The 17,720-nt window shown below is 44.1% G+C and overlaps 1 protein-coding gene across 1 annotated transcript; it reads right to left on the reverse strand.

Moving 5' to 3' along the window:
• Window positions 1–94: 94 nt before the first annotated feature.
• Window positions 95–17,246, reverse strand: LOC126161393 (hexamerin-like). The gene is made up of 10 exons (XM_049917173.1): window positions 17,096–17,246; window positions 9,803–9,936; window positions 9,559–9,717; window positions 6,617–6,794; window positions 4,353–4,660; window positions 4,102–4,260; window positions 3,852–4,016; window positions 3,640–3,768; window positions 3,211–3,526; window positions 95–609 (listed from the first exon to the last, which is right to left on the reverse strand). Exons 1-10 carry the CDS (start codon window positions 17,169–17,171, stop codon window positions 212–214), a joined length of 2,022 nt encoding a protein of 673 aa, XP_049773130.1. The 5' UTR covers window positions 17,172–17,246; the 3' UTR covers window positions 95–211.
• Window positions 17,247–17,720: the final 474 nt, after the last annotated feature.

Consider the following 17,720-nt stretch of genomic DNA (forward strand, 5'->3'; position numbering starts at 1 on the left):
GATTTTCTACTGCTTTGGTGGAGAAGTGTTTTCTTTTCTTTACCGATTTTTTGTTCTGGGGAGTTGAATAAAAACATGAGAGACACACATTCGCTTCAGTTTCAGATATTTATTTTTGGCGAAAAAGTAAAATAGATGTATAAAAAATGTCAGCGAGAGTCGATGAGCAAGTAGGTCAGTCTGATGGAGATGCTCGAGGAACTTTGGATGTTCAGGCGGTGGATGCGACGTCCTCCTGGCGGCGGTGCACGACGAACGTCTCGTCGAAGTGCGCGTTGGGCACGTCGAGCTCGAACTCGACGACGCGCCTGTCGAACGGGAACCCGGCGGGGTGGTTGTCGCCGCGCTCCAGTATGGGGTGTTTCTCCTCCGAGACGGCGGGGGTGACGATGGCGAAGACGCTGAGTGGCAGCCCACTGCGAGTCCCGCGGGGCAGCACCAGGCGGTTGGGGAAGCCGAAGTGCGAGCGGAACTCGTCCAGGAAGAACTTTCTCTCGCCCTTGAGGGCGGCGACGGTCGTGTGGAACAGGTCAGAGTGCCTCGGTGGCTCCTTGCCGTACAGCAGGAAGTCGCTGCAGCTGCGCTTGATGTCGTTCTCACCAACGGCCACTGGAAAAGAGGAAAGCATCCGGTCACCACCAATTATTTGCCCCTTCAGGTAAGGGATGTTTTGGTCAAGAGCGCTGTGTATAAATCTTAATTTTTACTGTGTTAGCTCCACTCGTCAGGAAAATGGCCATGAACAGCGATCGCAGCAGTGCGTGAAGTCGAACAGACCGGGATTTTGCTATTCTTTCTAGTTCAGGTACAAAATCAGGAGTAATTGAACCGTTCGATAACGATATGCCCACTCACATCCAAACTGTCACCCTCCAACCTAAACTAGACCTCCAGCTACATTCTGTCACAACAATCTACATTCCAAAAAATAATGTGGATGCAGACGACATTGTGAGTGTTCTTTTATCTCTGTGTTTTTACCCTCTAATGTTACATGCCACATTATCATTACATAATGCGACAAAGCTAGTAGATTCACAACTGTGGCAGCTAAGTACTCTGGGCGTAGCTGCTCACAGAGGTGCAGTATGAGTTGTAGCTATCGTATGGCAGTGAAACTTGGTGGATGCTCTAATGCATTAATGCAGATCTGAGTTACACTGCAAAAAAATAGTTCCAAGGTTGGCCACCAGATGCAAATCCGGCGCTGTGAATGCTAGACATGTGTATAGAAATATTTCCATATGTGGTGGATTAGGAACTAGACATGGCAGAAGAGGTCAAACAAGTGAGAAAGGTGTAATGCTGATTTCACTATTAACTGCCGTTTACACAATTTGTTCTATATGAACACCAGAGACGTCGAAGAAATGCTGTACAGCGCTAGATCTGCGCTTGGTGGCCAAAACTGGAACTATGTTCCCAGCGTAAATTTTCTTCTACGTTCATACATTACAATATGCACCAAGTTTCGCTGCAGTACGATAATTACAGCCCACACTGGACCTTCGTCAGAGCTGCACTTTCATTATAACCATCCGGTACCAACTGCCGGATAAGAGTAAGTTTTAGGTAACTGCAGTATTCCGATACAGTCCTAATGTTTGTTGGGCTGAGGATTTCGCTCGCTCTCGTTTAACAGCAAAGGAAGAAATTGCAGCTGAAGGGTATAATAACGCAACTGGAGGCAGTGGATCACTGAAGAAACAAAGCTAGTGCTAGAATTCAGTACTGCAAGTGTTCATGAGCACACGCCGATTTTTCACTTGCCCCCTGCCAAAATTGTCATACTTTAAAGAAGTAAACGGGGAGCGGAAAGATCTTTGATAAATCTTCTCCTGTTCACAGGTAAAGGATGTTCCTCAGCAGGAACACCGAGAGGAGAAGCAAAACAAGGAACAAGGGAGAAAAAAGGAAATACTGTGTTCTAGAATGGTGAAATCCTCATTCTCCAAAAACGAAATCGCTCACACCTGCTCAGAAAACTGATTCCACACAAAATTGCATTTTCGCTGTCTGTGGATGCGACTTTGTTGATGATTAGTCAAAGCGTAATAAATGTGAAGAAAGGTGGCATGAGGATTGTACAGATTAAAAGGTGTACTGTCTCAATTATCACTACTGAAGAATAACACTGGTGAACTCTTTGTAGTCAAATGTTTTGTACTCACGCGTCTAGAAAATATCTATCTTAAGAGCAAAGATGCATTTATTTTTACTGTGAATACTATGTAGGAGCTCAAATGACCGATTGGTGTATAGCTACGTTATAATAAAAGGTTAGATTTCTCTCTGTAATTAAGTGCTGTAGTTTGTGATATCCTATATAACGCTACCAGTATTGAAGGAAACCTAGAGTTTGTAGTCTTGTTGCCATCTAATTGGAAACGTAGATCAATATTTTTCGGATCGGTATTTAGAGACAGACTCCTGGTTCAGATAGGCAAGTATGCTTGAAGGAAGAGACTGTGGTCATGTTGAAGAAACTATCCTAGAAAAAACCTCAATTAATTACACATAAGGAAAGCAGCAATTAGAAAGAGAATAGGACAGTGTTGTAGCATGTGTCCGTTGCTGTTCGGTCTGTAGACTGACCAAGTAATACTGAAAACCCAGGACAAATCTGGATACGAAATTTAAGTTCAAGCAGGATGTAGAAAATCCTTTAAACTGTCGTGATGACATTGCAGTTCTGTCAGAGACGCAAAGAACTGGCAATATATGTTGACTGGAAAGGAATGTGTTCAAAAGATGAATAGGAACTGAATCTGAAATTTGTGAAGCTAAATTGAAAGCATTTGATAAAAACTATCCACAACTGTGATCCGTGGTGTTGTGGGTTTAATATAGGATTATTAGCAATTGAGTTAAAAAAGTGATTATCTTTGTATAACAGATATAATTCGAATAAACTCCAGAACTGTTGTTAAGCTGACTGCAGCTACTACCCTCCTAGAATTTAATTACTTTCAGGAATCACGATATTGAAACCAAAGTATTGATTTAAATGTATGAAATATAAGTCATCGAAAACAGTTCTTCCTTGTCTGTCTTTATCTTTCGTAGTTGCGCTTGAAATTAGTAGGGATCTTGTTTCAGTTAAGAAGTTTTCAGATTGGCATTCATCTTATCTGGCACTATCTTTCGTAGTTCTGCTTAAAAGTAATACGGATTCAGTAGCCAGTAAGAATTAGTCCATTCATTACTTACACTTATGGTTGAAGATATCCAGCAGAACGTAGTGCTGCTTCCTCTCCTCCAGGCTGAGTTCGCGGCCGAGGACGTCGTACTTGGGACCAATGAAGACACGGACGACGGTGTCGACTTCCTTGTCGCTCTTAACCTTGAGGTGGTAGAAGAACGGTTTGTGGTTCAGGCGGCCCTGGCGAGCGAGGAAGTTCACCTCCTTGTACTCCTCGGGGTTAGAAAGGGGCAGTGCGTTGTTGAGTTCAAAGTCGAAAGTGTCGAAGTAGGTGACGAGTTTGTCGAAGACGACATCTTCAACAGTGACACCTGGCAGCAAGAGCTGAAATTATATAGGCGGTTTACCTCGTGAGATCCGCAGCACTCTTCGAGAAAAAGTATAGTTAAATGTTTAAGGTTTTCATACCGAGTCTTTCTCTCCGTCTGTATACTTACCTCCTCGTGAGTGTAAGGCTTCAGTAGGTTCTTGTAGTGGTAGAAGATGGAAAGAACGCGCTTTGCGATCCTGTAGAAGAGCGGGTCCCTCAGCTGGGTTTCTGGTAGTTCAAGGACGCTAGCAGGAACCTAAAAAAAGAGTACGTTATGTACCCTCGCATCCAAGTAAGACCAGTGTAACGTCAGAGAAAGCAGACATCATGCGGACATACTCCGTATCGGTGAACAGGGTCGACAATGTGGCCGAAGAGGGAGATGAGGTTCCTGAAGAATGCACCGTAGAACTGCCAATTGATGGACTCGTAGTTGCCCTCGACAATGTTTCCGAGGATGTTGGTGAGGTCCTTCTCTCTCACATTGTGCCTCTCGAAATCGTACTGTTGTGTTAGAAACGTAAGCATTACTGATGGACGCATTCTGTACGAAATCATATTAGAGACAAATTTGCGAGGACACACTTACGCCTGCCAGGTAGCCGTAGTCGATTCCGTCACGGATCCTCCTCTCGTAGTTCCTGATCTCTTCCACGTACAGGATGTCGACGTTGCGGGGGAAGACGCCCTCTGGGCGAGCTGGGGCCTCGAGTCCGTTCTGCAGCCTCAGCTCAGGATAGTAGCCGACCTGCAAGCATGGCAGGGAGTTTAGTGTCGCCGTTGAACGGTGAGGCCACTGTCTTTGCAACAAAGTAAAGTTGGTGCAGGAATTGAACGTACCAGCACTGGGTGTCTGTAGTCGATGGCCTTGACTTCAGGCAAGTGGTTGGACAGCCTCTCCAGGTGGTAGCGAGCCAGGAGCTGCTGCAGGACAAAGAAGAAGCTATCGCCGCGGTGCTTGTACTCGGGAAGGCTGTAGTTGGCGGGGTTCAGCCAGAAGGGGTACTTGTAGTTCAGGTAGGCGTAGAAAGAGTTGAGGCCGACGTCTTCGGTAAAGTAGGAAACCAACTGCTCGGGGTTGCTCGGCACGGGGTAGCCGCTGTGGTTGGCGTGCAGTATATAAGGAGCCTTCTCAGAGCTGACTTGACCTGCGGAAAGGAACAAGTGAAGATGTTTAGTGTTTAAGGGTTTGATTGTCAACTTACGTTCAGCTCATGTACTTGTTTGTACAATCAATAGAAATACAACAACAATTTCATGTAAACGGCGACAATGATTGCAATCTATGACAAGTAACCCCTCAGTAAGTATTTTCGTATTCAACACAACTTTTATGTGACTGCGTAGCCATGTTGCTATACATAACAACGTCTGAGCCATTGTTCTAAATACTTTATATCAGTCACCCTGATGGAGGTTAGTTGCAACTCTGGTCAAAATGCTGATTTGCACAACAACGTGACGAAGTGATCACATCTACGGTTAAGATTTATTCGAGATGGCAATGGCCGCAGAAGCCTTCGCTCGCACGTAAGACAACAGTCATTTTTAGTGCTACTTGGTAGCTAACAGTTGTTCAGAAGGGAGAGACAGGGTTACTGCTGTCCCGGGGGTGTTTCGGTCTGAGAATTTAACCAGTTTTCGAGAAAACCAAGGAGATACTTGGAAAGGGAATAACGTTAGAGGGGAAGCAATGAAAAATTTGAGGGTAGTTGTAGACATTTAAATTCTTTCAGATATGGTACATGATTTAGAAGGTATGAAGTCTCTAAAAGAGCTGGAAAGTAAAACAAAGGCAGTGGAACGTGAGCGAATCAAAACAGGCGATGACGAGGGAATTATAATTGAGAAATGAGATACAAATAGTAGTACATGAGTGCTGCTATTTAGGTAGGTAATTAATTGATGGGCAGAATATATTTTCATGCCCTCTCACTGACTACGTGCATCCTGCTAGTCCTGTATAAAAAATGAACTGGTTCTTTTAAAAAATGTACTGGTTCTTTAAGTAGGTAACGTAATGTAGTTAAATTTTGTACTGGAATGCGTTTTTCTAGAGGCCGTAATTTTCGAATTATCCAAGAAAAACGTACAAAGGTGACATTCAAACGCGTTTTTCTGGAATAACTCGGAAACCATTCCCTGCAGCGGAGATATATGCCAGAACAAAAAGTTGCTACATTACATTTCCTACAATAAGATACTGTACATATATTTTCATAGGACTAATAACTTGCACGTAGCCAGCGAGAGAATATCAAAACATTTCTCATGGTACTTGAAAGCACTGTGAGCTGCATAAAGCTCACATACACGGACAACTGAATCACAGTATGTGTATTAATACAGACTAAAAACAGCCAGAAAACCATTTATGAAATAGATACATTTGCAAACATCGAATATACGAGTTTAGACGTTACGAAATCTTTTCTCAAGGTATTTCTCTGGAGTACAAATTTGTTTGGAGGTGAACTGTGGAAGGTAAATAGGTAATAGTGGAGAAAACTTTTAGAAACATGGTGGTTAACGAAATGATAAATATTACATGGATACATAGAACTGGGAAGAGAAATAAATTTATCGTTGAATTTGAGTATAATAAGGGATCGGTTGATAGAATTAGAGAAAAAGAACGGATCAGTTGATAGAACACGTTCTGGGTGACCTAAGAATAAGCAGTTCGGTAATGGAGAGAAGCTGATTGTGGGGGGGGGGGGGGAGAGAGAGGGAGGGTGGTGGCAGGAGGAGAGGCACAAGTAGTAGAGGCAAGCAGAGGCTTGACTGCCATAAGTAGCTTCTTACGGACACTGGTTTTTCACTAGTTACGCAGAGGTGAAGAGGCTTGCACTTGGTGTTCTAGCATGGAACCAGTTTATACCAGCACCGCCGCCGCAAAAACAAAAATAACGACACGATAGTGCTGTCTGAACAGTTAAGTGATCCGTAGAAGTTCATAAGTAGGTATGTACTATGCCTCCTGCAGAAGCAGCTAACTTCGATAGTTTTAGAGAAAAAGAATTTTATAGCTGAACTGACGATTTGCTTTGCACAGTAATGGTGGCTCTGTCAGTCACACATTCGCACAGTTTGCGTGTACACACCTCGCAGGCGGGCGTCATATGCCTTCTGGATGACCTCTGCGTTGACGAAGAGCTGTGGGTAGATCTCGTAGGGAGCTGGCAGTGTGACATCCTTGGTATCCTCGCGATGGAGCACAGCGACAGTGAATGAGTAGACGAACAGCGCCTCGTTCAGGTGCTCTCGGGCCCAGACGGCCGTCTGGAATCAAGAGCACATTCGCTGTACAAACGGAATATTTCGAAGAAATGCAAACTTACTTTCCTAGGGTGCAGACATAGATAAAGATACAGCTGAAGGCAGCTGGCCCTCAGTGACTCCTTCACATTACTGGCGGCAGGGAAAGCCTGATAGCACGAGGCAGCAACAAACAGGCTCAAGGCGTTCCAGCTAAGATGCTGACACTGAAGTGACTACTCTCAGGATAGTCTGTTGTAAGCATCCACTATTACCTGCAGCCAATCCTGATCTCCAGGAGGCCCATAAAAGAAGACATTTGATCGAGAGTTTTCTCGTGGTGATGCTATAGGAATGAGGACGCATAGCGGAGATTGAGGAGTTACAACGATTTAAAAGCCTAGAGATGCAACTACTATGATGATGATGATGTTTGGTATGTGGGGCGCTCAACTGCGCGGCCATCAGCGCCCCTACGAAGTCCCAATTTACACACAGTCCAAGTTTTTCACATTCCAATCTAACCACTGTTACGAATGATGATGATCGTGAGCGTGGTGGAATGATGAGGACAACAGAAACACCCAGTCCCTGGGCAGAGGAAATCCCCAACCCGGCCGGGAATCGAAGCCATGACCCTGTGGTAGAAAAGCAGCAACGCTAGCCACTAGACCACGAGCTGCGGACTCAACTACTATGTTTACTTGTGCGCTTGTCGGACACATTTCCTTAAAAATCGGAGGCATTTCAGTATATTACTTGAATTGCACAAGTACTTTTATAAGAAAGATAAAACCAGGTCGAACCTAATGACAAACTCAGGCCTAAACCAATCATTTGGTGAGGTTATGCAAAATAACTATGGCCCTCTCTGTGCATTATAATACAGTGCTTACGTAGACTTATTGTCTAGTGACAGATTTATTAAGGATCACGATTGTGATGTTCGTCAGGCGTTGATGTTAACTAATAGCCGTGTTCCGATATTAAGAGCTGTTAATTGTGTATTGTATCGGGAAAAGGAAGCTTCAACAAAGTAAGGAACGAAACTGAAAGAGACGGATAGATGGTAATAACAATGCTCACAAATGAGATTTTCGATGTCCTAACTCCAAAAAGTTAATCTTATTCTTCCTCCACAACCGTGACAGGGGATATTCCGGTGACTGCACATTCGTTAACGATTTTCAGATTTGTGAAATTTAATTCGGATGAACGTCTCAGATATGTTGGCAACGTTATTAAAAGCGCTTTAGTTGGACAGCCAGATGAAAGCCATCATGCATGTTATGAAAAGAAACGTACGCCCAACTGTAAAATAATGTTATTCGGTGAAGGGTTTTATACTGGTGTTAGACAAATAACCTGGAGAAAAAATTTGCACCGAAACAAAACGAAATGGTTGAAAGTATATTATTGTTTGAAAATATATGCACTATGTGGTCAAAACTATCATGACACATGGCCGAAAATGACTTACAAGTTCGTGGCGCCCTCTATCGGTAACTCTGAAATTCAATTTGGTGTTGGCCCACCCTTAGCCTTGACAGCTTCCACTCTCCCAGGCATACGTTCAATCAGGTGCTGGAAGGTTTATTGGGGAATGGCAGCCCATTCTTCAAGGAGTGCTGTACTGAGGAGAGGTATCGAAGGCGGTCGGTGAGGCTTGGTGCGGAGTCAGCGTTCCAAAACATCCCAAAGGTTTTCTATAGATTTCAGCTCAGTGCAGGCCAGTCCATCACAGGGATGTTATTGTTATGTAACCACTCCGCCAGAGGCCGTGTAGTATGAACAGGTGCTCGATCTTGTTCAAAGATGCAATCGCCATTCCCAAATTCCTCTTCAATAGTAGGAAGCAAGAAGGTGCTTAAAACATCAATGTAGGCCTGTGCTGTGAGAATTCCACGCAAGACAACAAGGGGTGCAAGCCCCCTCCATGAAAAACATGACCACACCGTAACACCACAACCTCCGAATTTTACTGTTGGCACTACACACGCTGGCAGATGACGGTCACCGGACATTCGCCATACCCATACCCTGCCATAGGATCGCCACATTGTGTATCGTGATTCGTCACTCCACACAACGTTTTTCCACTGTGCAATCGTCCAATGTTTTCGCTCCTTACACCCAGCGAGGCGTCGTTTGGCATTTACTGGCTTGATGTGTGGCTTATGAGGACCCACTCGACCATGGAATCCAAGCTTTCTCACCACCCGCCTAACTGTCATAGTACTTTCAGTGGATCCTGACGCAGTTTGGAATTCCTGTGTGATGGTCTAGATAGATGTCTGCCTATTACACATTACGACCCTCTTCAACTGTCGGCGGTCTCTGGCAGTCAACAGACGAGGTCGGCCCGTACGCTTTTGTGCTGTACGTGGCCCTTCTAGTATCCACTTCAGTATCACATCGGAAACAATGAACCTAGGGATGTTTAGGAGTGTGGATATGTCACATACAGATGTATGACACAAGGGACACCCAATCACCTGAGCACGTTCGAAGTCCGTGAGTTCCACGGAGCGCCCCATTCTGCTCTCTCACAATGTCTGAATACTAAGGTCGCTGATATGGAGTACCTGGCAGTAGATTGCAGTACAATCCACCTAATACGATATATATATATATATATATATATATATATATATATATATATATATATATATATATATATATATTTGATCACGTAGTGTACGTATGATCACAAAGTATGTTGTGGGGTTGCTTATTCAAGAATGTAAAAAAGCAATTTGATTAGCATTTTGTGTCGAAGTATACATACCTTGTAGAACGTTTCAAAGTCCTTGGCGAAGTAGAATAACTCAAACACTGACCGGGCCTGGTAGTAGTGAATCCGGTAGTAGACGGAGAACACTTCTCCTCTGGGCAGGAATCCATAATTGACATAGTACTTCCAGAAAAGTTCGATCTTCTCCTTGTGCTGAAAAGTTAACCACGGAAGATCGCTATAGTTCCCTCCTGATTCAAAACATCAGATCGTGAATGCTAACATTACATATTTATACCTCATAGTTGTCGATGTGTTCAATAGGTTTGTAAGACTTCGCTATTTCCTGTTCTTCTTTAACGAGTGATGGCTGCTGTACGTGGTACAAGAGCCGTAAAAGCTTCACTTGTTTTTCCAGAAGTTCCTTACCAGCTGGAACAAAAAGAAAGAAAAAAAAATGTAGACTAACTATCGTTCTGGTAGTGAGATGACATGAAAGTTTTTCAGTATATGATATTTTATTCTTACTCGACAGTGGTGTATTATACATGCACAACATTTGACGGTAGCACCTGTTTTAACTATAATTCATGTACCGTACGCGGTTTCTTACACCCAGGGAGGCGAAATAATGGGGCATCCAGTCCCCCAGTCCCCACTCCAACAATCTGGATGTCACGCCATCTGACCTGTAAGCGCGCACTTAAATATCGTTTCGCGCCGTTTCGAATGTACTTCCCATAGATTCAGAACGACTTAGAACAATAAAACAGTGTACCTCTTGTATGCTTATACATATTTCGCTTACAGGACTCAAAAAAATGTTCAAATGTGTGTGAAATCTTATGGGACTTAACTGCTAAGGTCATCAGTCCCTTAGCTTACACACTACTTAACCTAAATTATCCTAAGGCCAAACACACACACCCATGCCCGATGGAGGACTCGAACCTCCGCCGGGACCAGCCGCACAGTCCATGACTGCCGCGCCTTAGACCACTTACAGGACTCACATAACGGTTTTGCTGTGTGCCATATTCACAGGTGTTTCAGTGACAGCTTCCTTTTTTTTCTTCGACGTGAGTGATTGTGACACTATTCACGTATTATGTAATTTTCATGAAAATCTAATCAGGCTACTGGGCATATTAAGAAAGACAGAGAAATCAAGACAAAACGAATGAGAGAATATCGTGTTTTCTTTTTCTCGTTCTAGCTACAAGCTTTATTTTATAGCAGTCATTTCGAAACCTATTTGTCTTGATGTAGACAGATCTTACCGTCTTTATTTCTTCTGTATATATGTTTCGTTTGGTGTTATTGTATACGATTTAAGGATTTTGTGCTCAAGTCTTCGTTATTTATTTCAGCGTATACAGAATATATTTTTAACGCATTCTATCCAATCTCATAGATGCTTTTACCAGCTAAGTAAAAACCTTCTTTTATACAGTTCATAACAAAAGCAGCAAAATTCCTTCCAGAACTTCTATATTCATCGACTGCTGTTTATTTCCTTCTATAGGCCTCATATTACAATGAACACTATCCAGTAATGATCTACAGCACAACATCGATTCATCTGATATTTCATAGGACAAAATGCATTTCACACCTGGATCGATGAGTCAGTGGTCGTCATCAGTCTAGAAAATATACTGCAGGTTATGAAGTAGATACATTTACAAAGCAACGGGAACGTTACATCGCTAGCAGAACATGCATTAAGTGCGTGGTCACTGATTGGTAAAATCGGTTACTGCAATGTGAAACGCTTTTGTGGTTGCATCGTAAAAAAATTAATGGAGATAATCAGTCACTTAATCTCCACTGGCAATTTGCCATTTTTTTTTCTAGACGTTAGCACATGGCTTGCAAATAGTGCTGCACTGTTCACGAACGATGACTTCGATTTTCTATGATTTGTCAAAGGCATTCGATTGTGTGAACCACAACATCCTTTTAAATAAATTAGAATTCTATGGTGTCACAGGCAGTGCTGCAAAATGGTTCAAGTCATACCTCGCTAACAGGAAACAAAGGGTGTCAGTGCAAGGGACTAGTGACTTAAGTCATCAGTCATCATCAGAATGGGAAGAAATTACGTGTGGTGTCCCACAAAGATTCATTTTAGGGCCATTGCTTTTTCTTGTGTACATTAAGGATCTCTCTTTAGTTACACTGCCAGAAGCAGAGTTCGTTTTGTTTGCAGATGACACAAATATTCCAATAAATAGTATGTCGAGTGTAGTTCTAGAAAGATCTGCTAATGATATTTTCATGGATATTAATAAATGGTTTAAAGCCAATTCACTGACATCAAACTTCGAAAAGACTCACTATATGCAGTTCAGAACCTGTAAGAGGTTTCCACCCAGCATATGCATATAAGTATGAAGAAGAGCAGATAGAAGAGGTTGACAATCCTAAATTCCTGGGATTCAACTTGATAATAAATTCAGTTGCGAGGAGCACACCACAGGACTGCAGAAACGCCTTAACAAATCTATATTTGCTATTCGAGTGTTAGAAGACGTAGGTGACATAAAAATGAAAAAGCTTGCATACTTTGCCTACTTTCATTCCATAATTTCATATGGTATAATATTTTGGGGTAACTCTTCAAGTCAAACAAAAGTTTTCAGAGTCCAAAAGCGTGTAATACGTATTATTTGTGGAGTAAGTTCAAGGACGTCCTGTAGAAACCTCTTCAAAGAACTGGGTTTATTAACTACTGCCTCTCAGTATATTTACTCCTTAATGAAATTTTTTTCTAAATAATATATCTCTTGTTCCCACAAACAGCTCAGTTCATACATACAATACCAGGAACAAACATTATCTGCACAAGGACTTAAAAGCACTTACTTTAGTTCAAAAAGGGGTCCACTACTCAGGAACACTCATCTTCAATAATTTGCCAGCAAACATAAAAAATTTAGCTACAAATAAAGATCAGTTTAAAAGGAGCCTGAAAGACTAAAGAATGGCCATCTCCTTCTACTCCATTGACGAAATTTTTAATAGAAATAAATGATGTATTGTATATATTCATACTATTAGTATTGTTATTTCAGGTTTTTAAAAAAATTTACATGTTCCACATCCACGAGGATCTCCTCAACACGGATCTAGGGAACGAAAAACTAATCTAATCTAATCTTTCTGAGTGCCGTGAACTTCAATCATAATATTTATACCAACATTCACAGTGATCAAGTGTTGCCATTCCCTCTGTATCTACATGATGACAATGCTGTGAACACTCGTGTTCCAAGGTGACAACTGCCATGATCAGTGAAAGGGCGGGGAGGGGGGGGGGGGGTGAGACGGGTGACACGCATTCGGTCATGTTCCGAAAAGCATCGAGGCATCTTATCACATCTCGACTGGCCGGTTAAATCACTTGATGTTAGTCCCACACGAAATGCCTGAGACTACTTGTTTTCAGAAAATTTATGTTTGGATTATCGCGAGAGGGTGTAGCAGTAATGTCGCACAGTATAGGAGCCAAGGACGTTGTTAATTTCTCCACGATGAGATGTCGAACATACGTGTACTCTGCAATCAACCTGATACGTATGTGTGTGGCGGAGGGTACTTGTGATACCAGCATCATTTTTCCTCCTTCCCTCCGCATGAACTCTAAATCCCCTGATTTTCTCGTCATTGTCACTTCATGACAAACACGTGGAAGAATTAATACGCTTGCTAAGGAACAGCTGCCATTGCCACGAAACAACTGACAATTGCTGTGGAACACTTGACCAACGACAGTAAAAAAAAAAGAATGTAGAGGGCGGGACGTGTTTAACCACAGCGACAGGTCATGCAATAAAATGTTTGGGGGGGGGGGGGGGGTTGTCGTGGAATCGACTAGCACGACATTCCGTGTAGTAAGACAGCATGCTAAAGACGAATGTTGACAATTAGGTGGACTGATAAGGTAGGGAATGAGGAGGTTCTGCCCAGGATCGGAGAGAAATAACTTCCGTGATACTAGGAGTTACAACGGGTAAAACTTTAGAGCAATATAGAAATCATAATACATCCAGCATATAATTGAAGACACAGGTTGCAAGTGCTACTCTGAGATACAGAGGTTGACACACGAGAGGAATTCGTGGCCGCGTGGAGTGGCCGCGCTGTTTGAGGCGTCATGTCACGGACTACGCGGCCCCTCCCGCCGGAGGTTCGACTCCTCCTTCGGGCGTGTGTGTGTATGTGTATTGTTCTTAACATAAGTTAGTTTAGGTAGTGTGTATGTCTAGGGACCGATGACCTAAGCAGTTTGATCCCTTAGTAATTCACACACATTTGAACATTTGGAATTCGTGGCGGGCTGCATCAGACCTGTTGGAATGCTGATGACTTGGAAGAAAAAGACGGCAACATGTCAACAAGACATCATTTGAATGCTTTTGATTGTGCATGAGAAGTTAGACAGTGAGAAGGCAGTCAAACTGTCACTACTGTGGCAACAGTAACGGGTGTGTCCAAACGTATCATCTCGCGAGTAAAATTGGCCATTGAAGGTGTGACTGCTATACGAAAACATGCAGGGGATGTAGACGGACCACGACAAAGCAAGAGGATCGATACGTAGCCCCAGTGGCGGAGAGGAACAGCATGTGACTCCCAGGCAGATCAGTGCAGACTCTGCTACCGTCACCGGTACACGTCTGTGACGATTAAATCCGGCTATTTTGTATACTCGGTAGCCTGTTAAATGCATCCCACTTGAACTAAGTCATCGTCGAGAAAAAGTTCACTGATGTAGGGAGCGCATAGGTTGGGGTTAATAACAGTGCCCCACAGTGATGTTCTCCGAAGAATCGTGCCTCACTGTGGCAAGTGACTCTGGCCACCACTTAGTGGGGAGCGAGAGAGGGGAACGCATCACATACCACAGAATGCTCTTGGACGTCATCGGTATGCCCTAGGCATTAGGGTGTGTGGCGACATTATGCAAAATGGCCGAACACCGCTGCATTTCCTTGCATAAGATACCGTTACAGCACAGCGGTATTGCTGGGAGATTATTCTAGACGATGTCCGTCTTCTTAGGGGTGTGGTAGCTCCCGTGTGTCTGTCTATTGACGACAATTCCCGCCCATACTGGAGGTGTGAGGCGTTCGGACACATTGGATTGTCCTGAATACTCATCAGACCTAGAAACTATATAGAAAACCCGGAGTGCTCTTGGCAGGCGTATTTCTAAATGAACATTCTCTCCCCGATTGGTGGAAGGACTGGAACCGCCTTGAGAGACGACTGGGACATTATCTCTCAAGGAGTCCTCAACAGTTTGATAGCCAGCACGAATAACAGATGCGAAATGTGCATTAGTGGCCGAGGAGAGCTTATTAGTGAGAGTCCGATATCGAGCTGTATGTTGAGGGACTGACCAATATCAAACATGAACGTTACTTCTGCCAGTTAACCTGCTTTCACTTATGGTGCGATCTGTACCATTTTTCGTTATGCATGTGTCACTATACTTGTATTGCGTATATGTTGTGCTTCATGTTGTTCATCATTACCTGTGATTAATCCTGTCCAAGAATGTCTGTTCCTTAGTAGGTATCAAATAGTGTATATTGCCTGACATACAAAGTAAGCTTTTGGAACTTCTATAGTAAACCTCACCGTGATACACAACGCAGTGCTGGGAATGAAAGCTTGACATTTACTTTGACTGAGGTAACCAGAACTTAAGCTTGTATAGCGTTACAGTCATTACCTTCACTACTAGCCATTAAAATTGCTACACCAAGAAGAAATGCAGATGATAAACGGGTATTCATTGGACAAATATATTATACTAGAACTGACATGTGATTACATTTTCACGCAATTTGGGTGCATAGACCCTGAGAAATCAGTACGCAGAACAACCACCTCTGGCCGTAATAACGACCTTGACACGCATGGGCCTTGAGTCAAACAGAGCTTGGATGGCGTGTACAGGTACAGTTGCCCATGCAGCTTCAACACGATACCGCAGTTCATCAAGAGTAGCGACTGGCGTATTGTGACGAGCCAGTTGTTCGGCCACCATTGACCAGACGTTTTCAATTGGTGAGAGATCTGCAGAATGTGCTGACCAGGGCCGCAATCAACATTTTCTGTATCCCGAAAGGCCCGTACAGGACCTGCAACATGCAGTCGTGCATTATCCTGCTTAAATGTATGGTTACGCAGTGATCGAATGATGGGTAGAGCCACGGGTCGTAACGCATCTGAAATGTAAAGTCCACTGTTCTAAATGCCGTCAATGCGAACAAGAGGTGACCGAGACGTGTAACCAGTGGCACCCTATACCATCACGCCGGCTGATACGCCAGTATGGCGATGACGAATACACGCTTCCAATGTGTGTTCACCGCGATGTCGCCAAACACGGATTCGACCATCATGATGCTGTAAACAGAACCTGGATTCATCCGAAAAAATTACTTTTGCCATTCGTGCACCCAGATTGGTCGTTGAGTATACTACCGCAGCGCTGCTGTCTGTGATGCAGCGTCAAGGGTAACCGCAGCCATGGTCGCCGAGCTGATAGGCCATGTTGCTGCAAACGTCGTCGAAGTGTTCGTGCAGATGGTTGTTGTCTTGCAAACGTCCCCATCTGTTGACTCAGGGATTGAGACGTGGCTGCACAATCCGTTACAGCCATACAGATAAGACGCCTATCATCTCGACTGCTAGTGATACAAGGCCAATGGGATCCAGCACGGCGTTCCGCATTATCCTCCTGAAATCACCGATTGCATACTCTGCTAACAGTCATTGGATCTCGACCAACGCGAGCAGCAATGTCGCGATACGATAAACCGCAATCGCGATAGGCTACAATCCGACCTTTATCAAAGTCGGAAACGTGATGGTACGCATTTCTCCTCCTTACACGAGGCATCACAGCAACATTTCACCAGGCAACGCCAGTCAAATGCTGTTTGTGTATGAGAAATCGGTTGCAAACTTCCCTGGTGTCAGCACGTTGCAGGTGTCGCCACCGGCGCCAACCTTGTGTGAATGCTCTGAAAAGCTAATCATTTGAAAACCACAGCATCTTCTTCCTGTTGGTTTAATTGCGCGTCTGTAGCACGTCATATGCTGGGTGTAGTATTTTTAATGGCCAGTAGTGTAGTAGTTATACAGGACAATCCAGCACTTCGGTAGATGCTAAGGAGAACGTGAAGTCCAGAGCGAATTGCGAAGCGACTGCACATGACGGAGATGCAAAATGTTCAAAATGCCGCGAAAGGGACTGGTAGAAGCTAACTCCGTCCATCGACTCCCAGCACTAGGGCGGCCGAGGGGTAGGAAGTGGTCTAGAGGGGAACAATTCGATCTACAGTCAGGTAGTGTTGGCACTAGACATGTGGCCAGTGGTTTGGCACGAAAGTCTAGATCGTACACGGGTCGTGTATTCTTGGATCGCCAGTGTTGCGACAGCCTGACACACACAGAATTAGCGAACCGAACTTGACCGACCTCTCGCCGACTTCTCGCGGTCCAGAACTAGGGAGCCACGGTTCAAGTGACTGAGAACAAGCAGTAGTGGAAAGAAGAGCGACCGACTTACCCTCGCTGTGCGGTACGACCGCGGCGGCCGCAAGGGCTGCCAACAGTGACAGGAGGACAACGGTCGCAGTCCTCATGTTGCTCGCAGAGGAAGTACGGACTCTGCGCTGGTCGGAAGGCCTCTTATAGGGGCTGAGGTGCACGATAAGCCGGCGTATCTGCGCTTGTGTCGGTCGAGGCAGCGACCCAGCGACCTGTCCACGGTAAAACTCCCGCAGTTGCAGCTTACGTAACAAACGACATCATCTTCCCGTCCGCCACTACTGTACGTAGTGGCACAGTAGTCACAGCACGGGACTAGCTTTCAAGAGGAATGCTGCTCAAATACCGGCCGGGCAATCCACCTTCCATGTCACACACTGCATACAAGTCGAAGACTACACTGCATTTCACACTTAAGATACTCTTAGAGCTTTCATAGCGCTGATTTTAGACAGTTTCTCGGCGTCTTGTTTGTAACCTTGCCTTCAGTTGCACTATGACATTAAGACTCGTATGCTTCATGTCATGCAGGATCTACAAATTTTGCCTCTGTTTATGCCTTTCAAAAACTATGGTAGAACTCGTATTGCATGGAAATTTTCGCTTCATTGAGTAGCATTTAGAGACCTTACGTGAATATAATC

The sequence above is a fragment of the Schistocerca cancellata genome, chromosome 2, assembly GCF_023864275.1.
Source record: "Schistocerca cancellata isolate TAMUIC-IGC-003103 chromosome 2, iqSchCanc2.1, whole genome shotgun sequence".
Taxonomy (NCBI): Eukaryota; Metazoa; Arthropoda; class Insecta; order Orthoptera; family Acrididae; genus Schistocerca; species Schistocerca cancellata.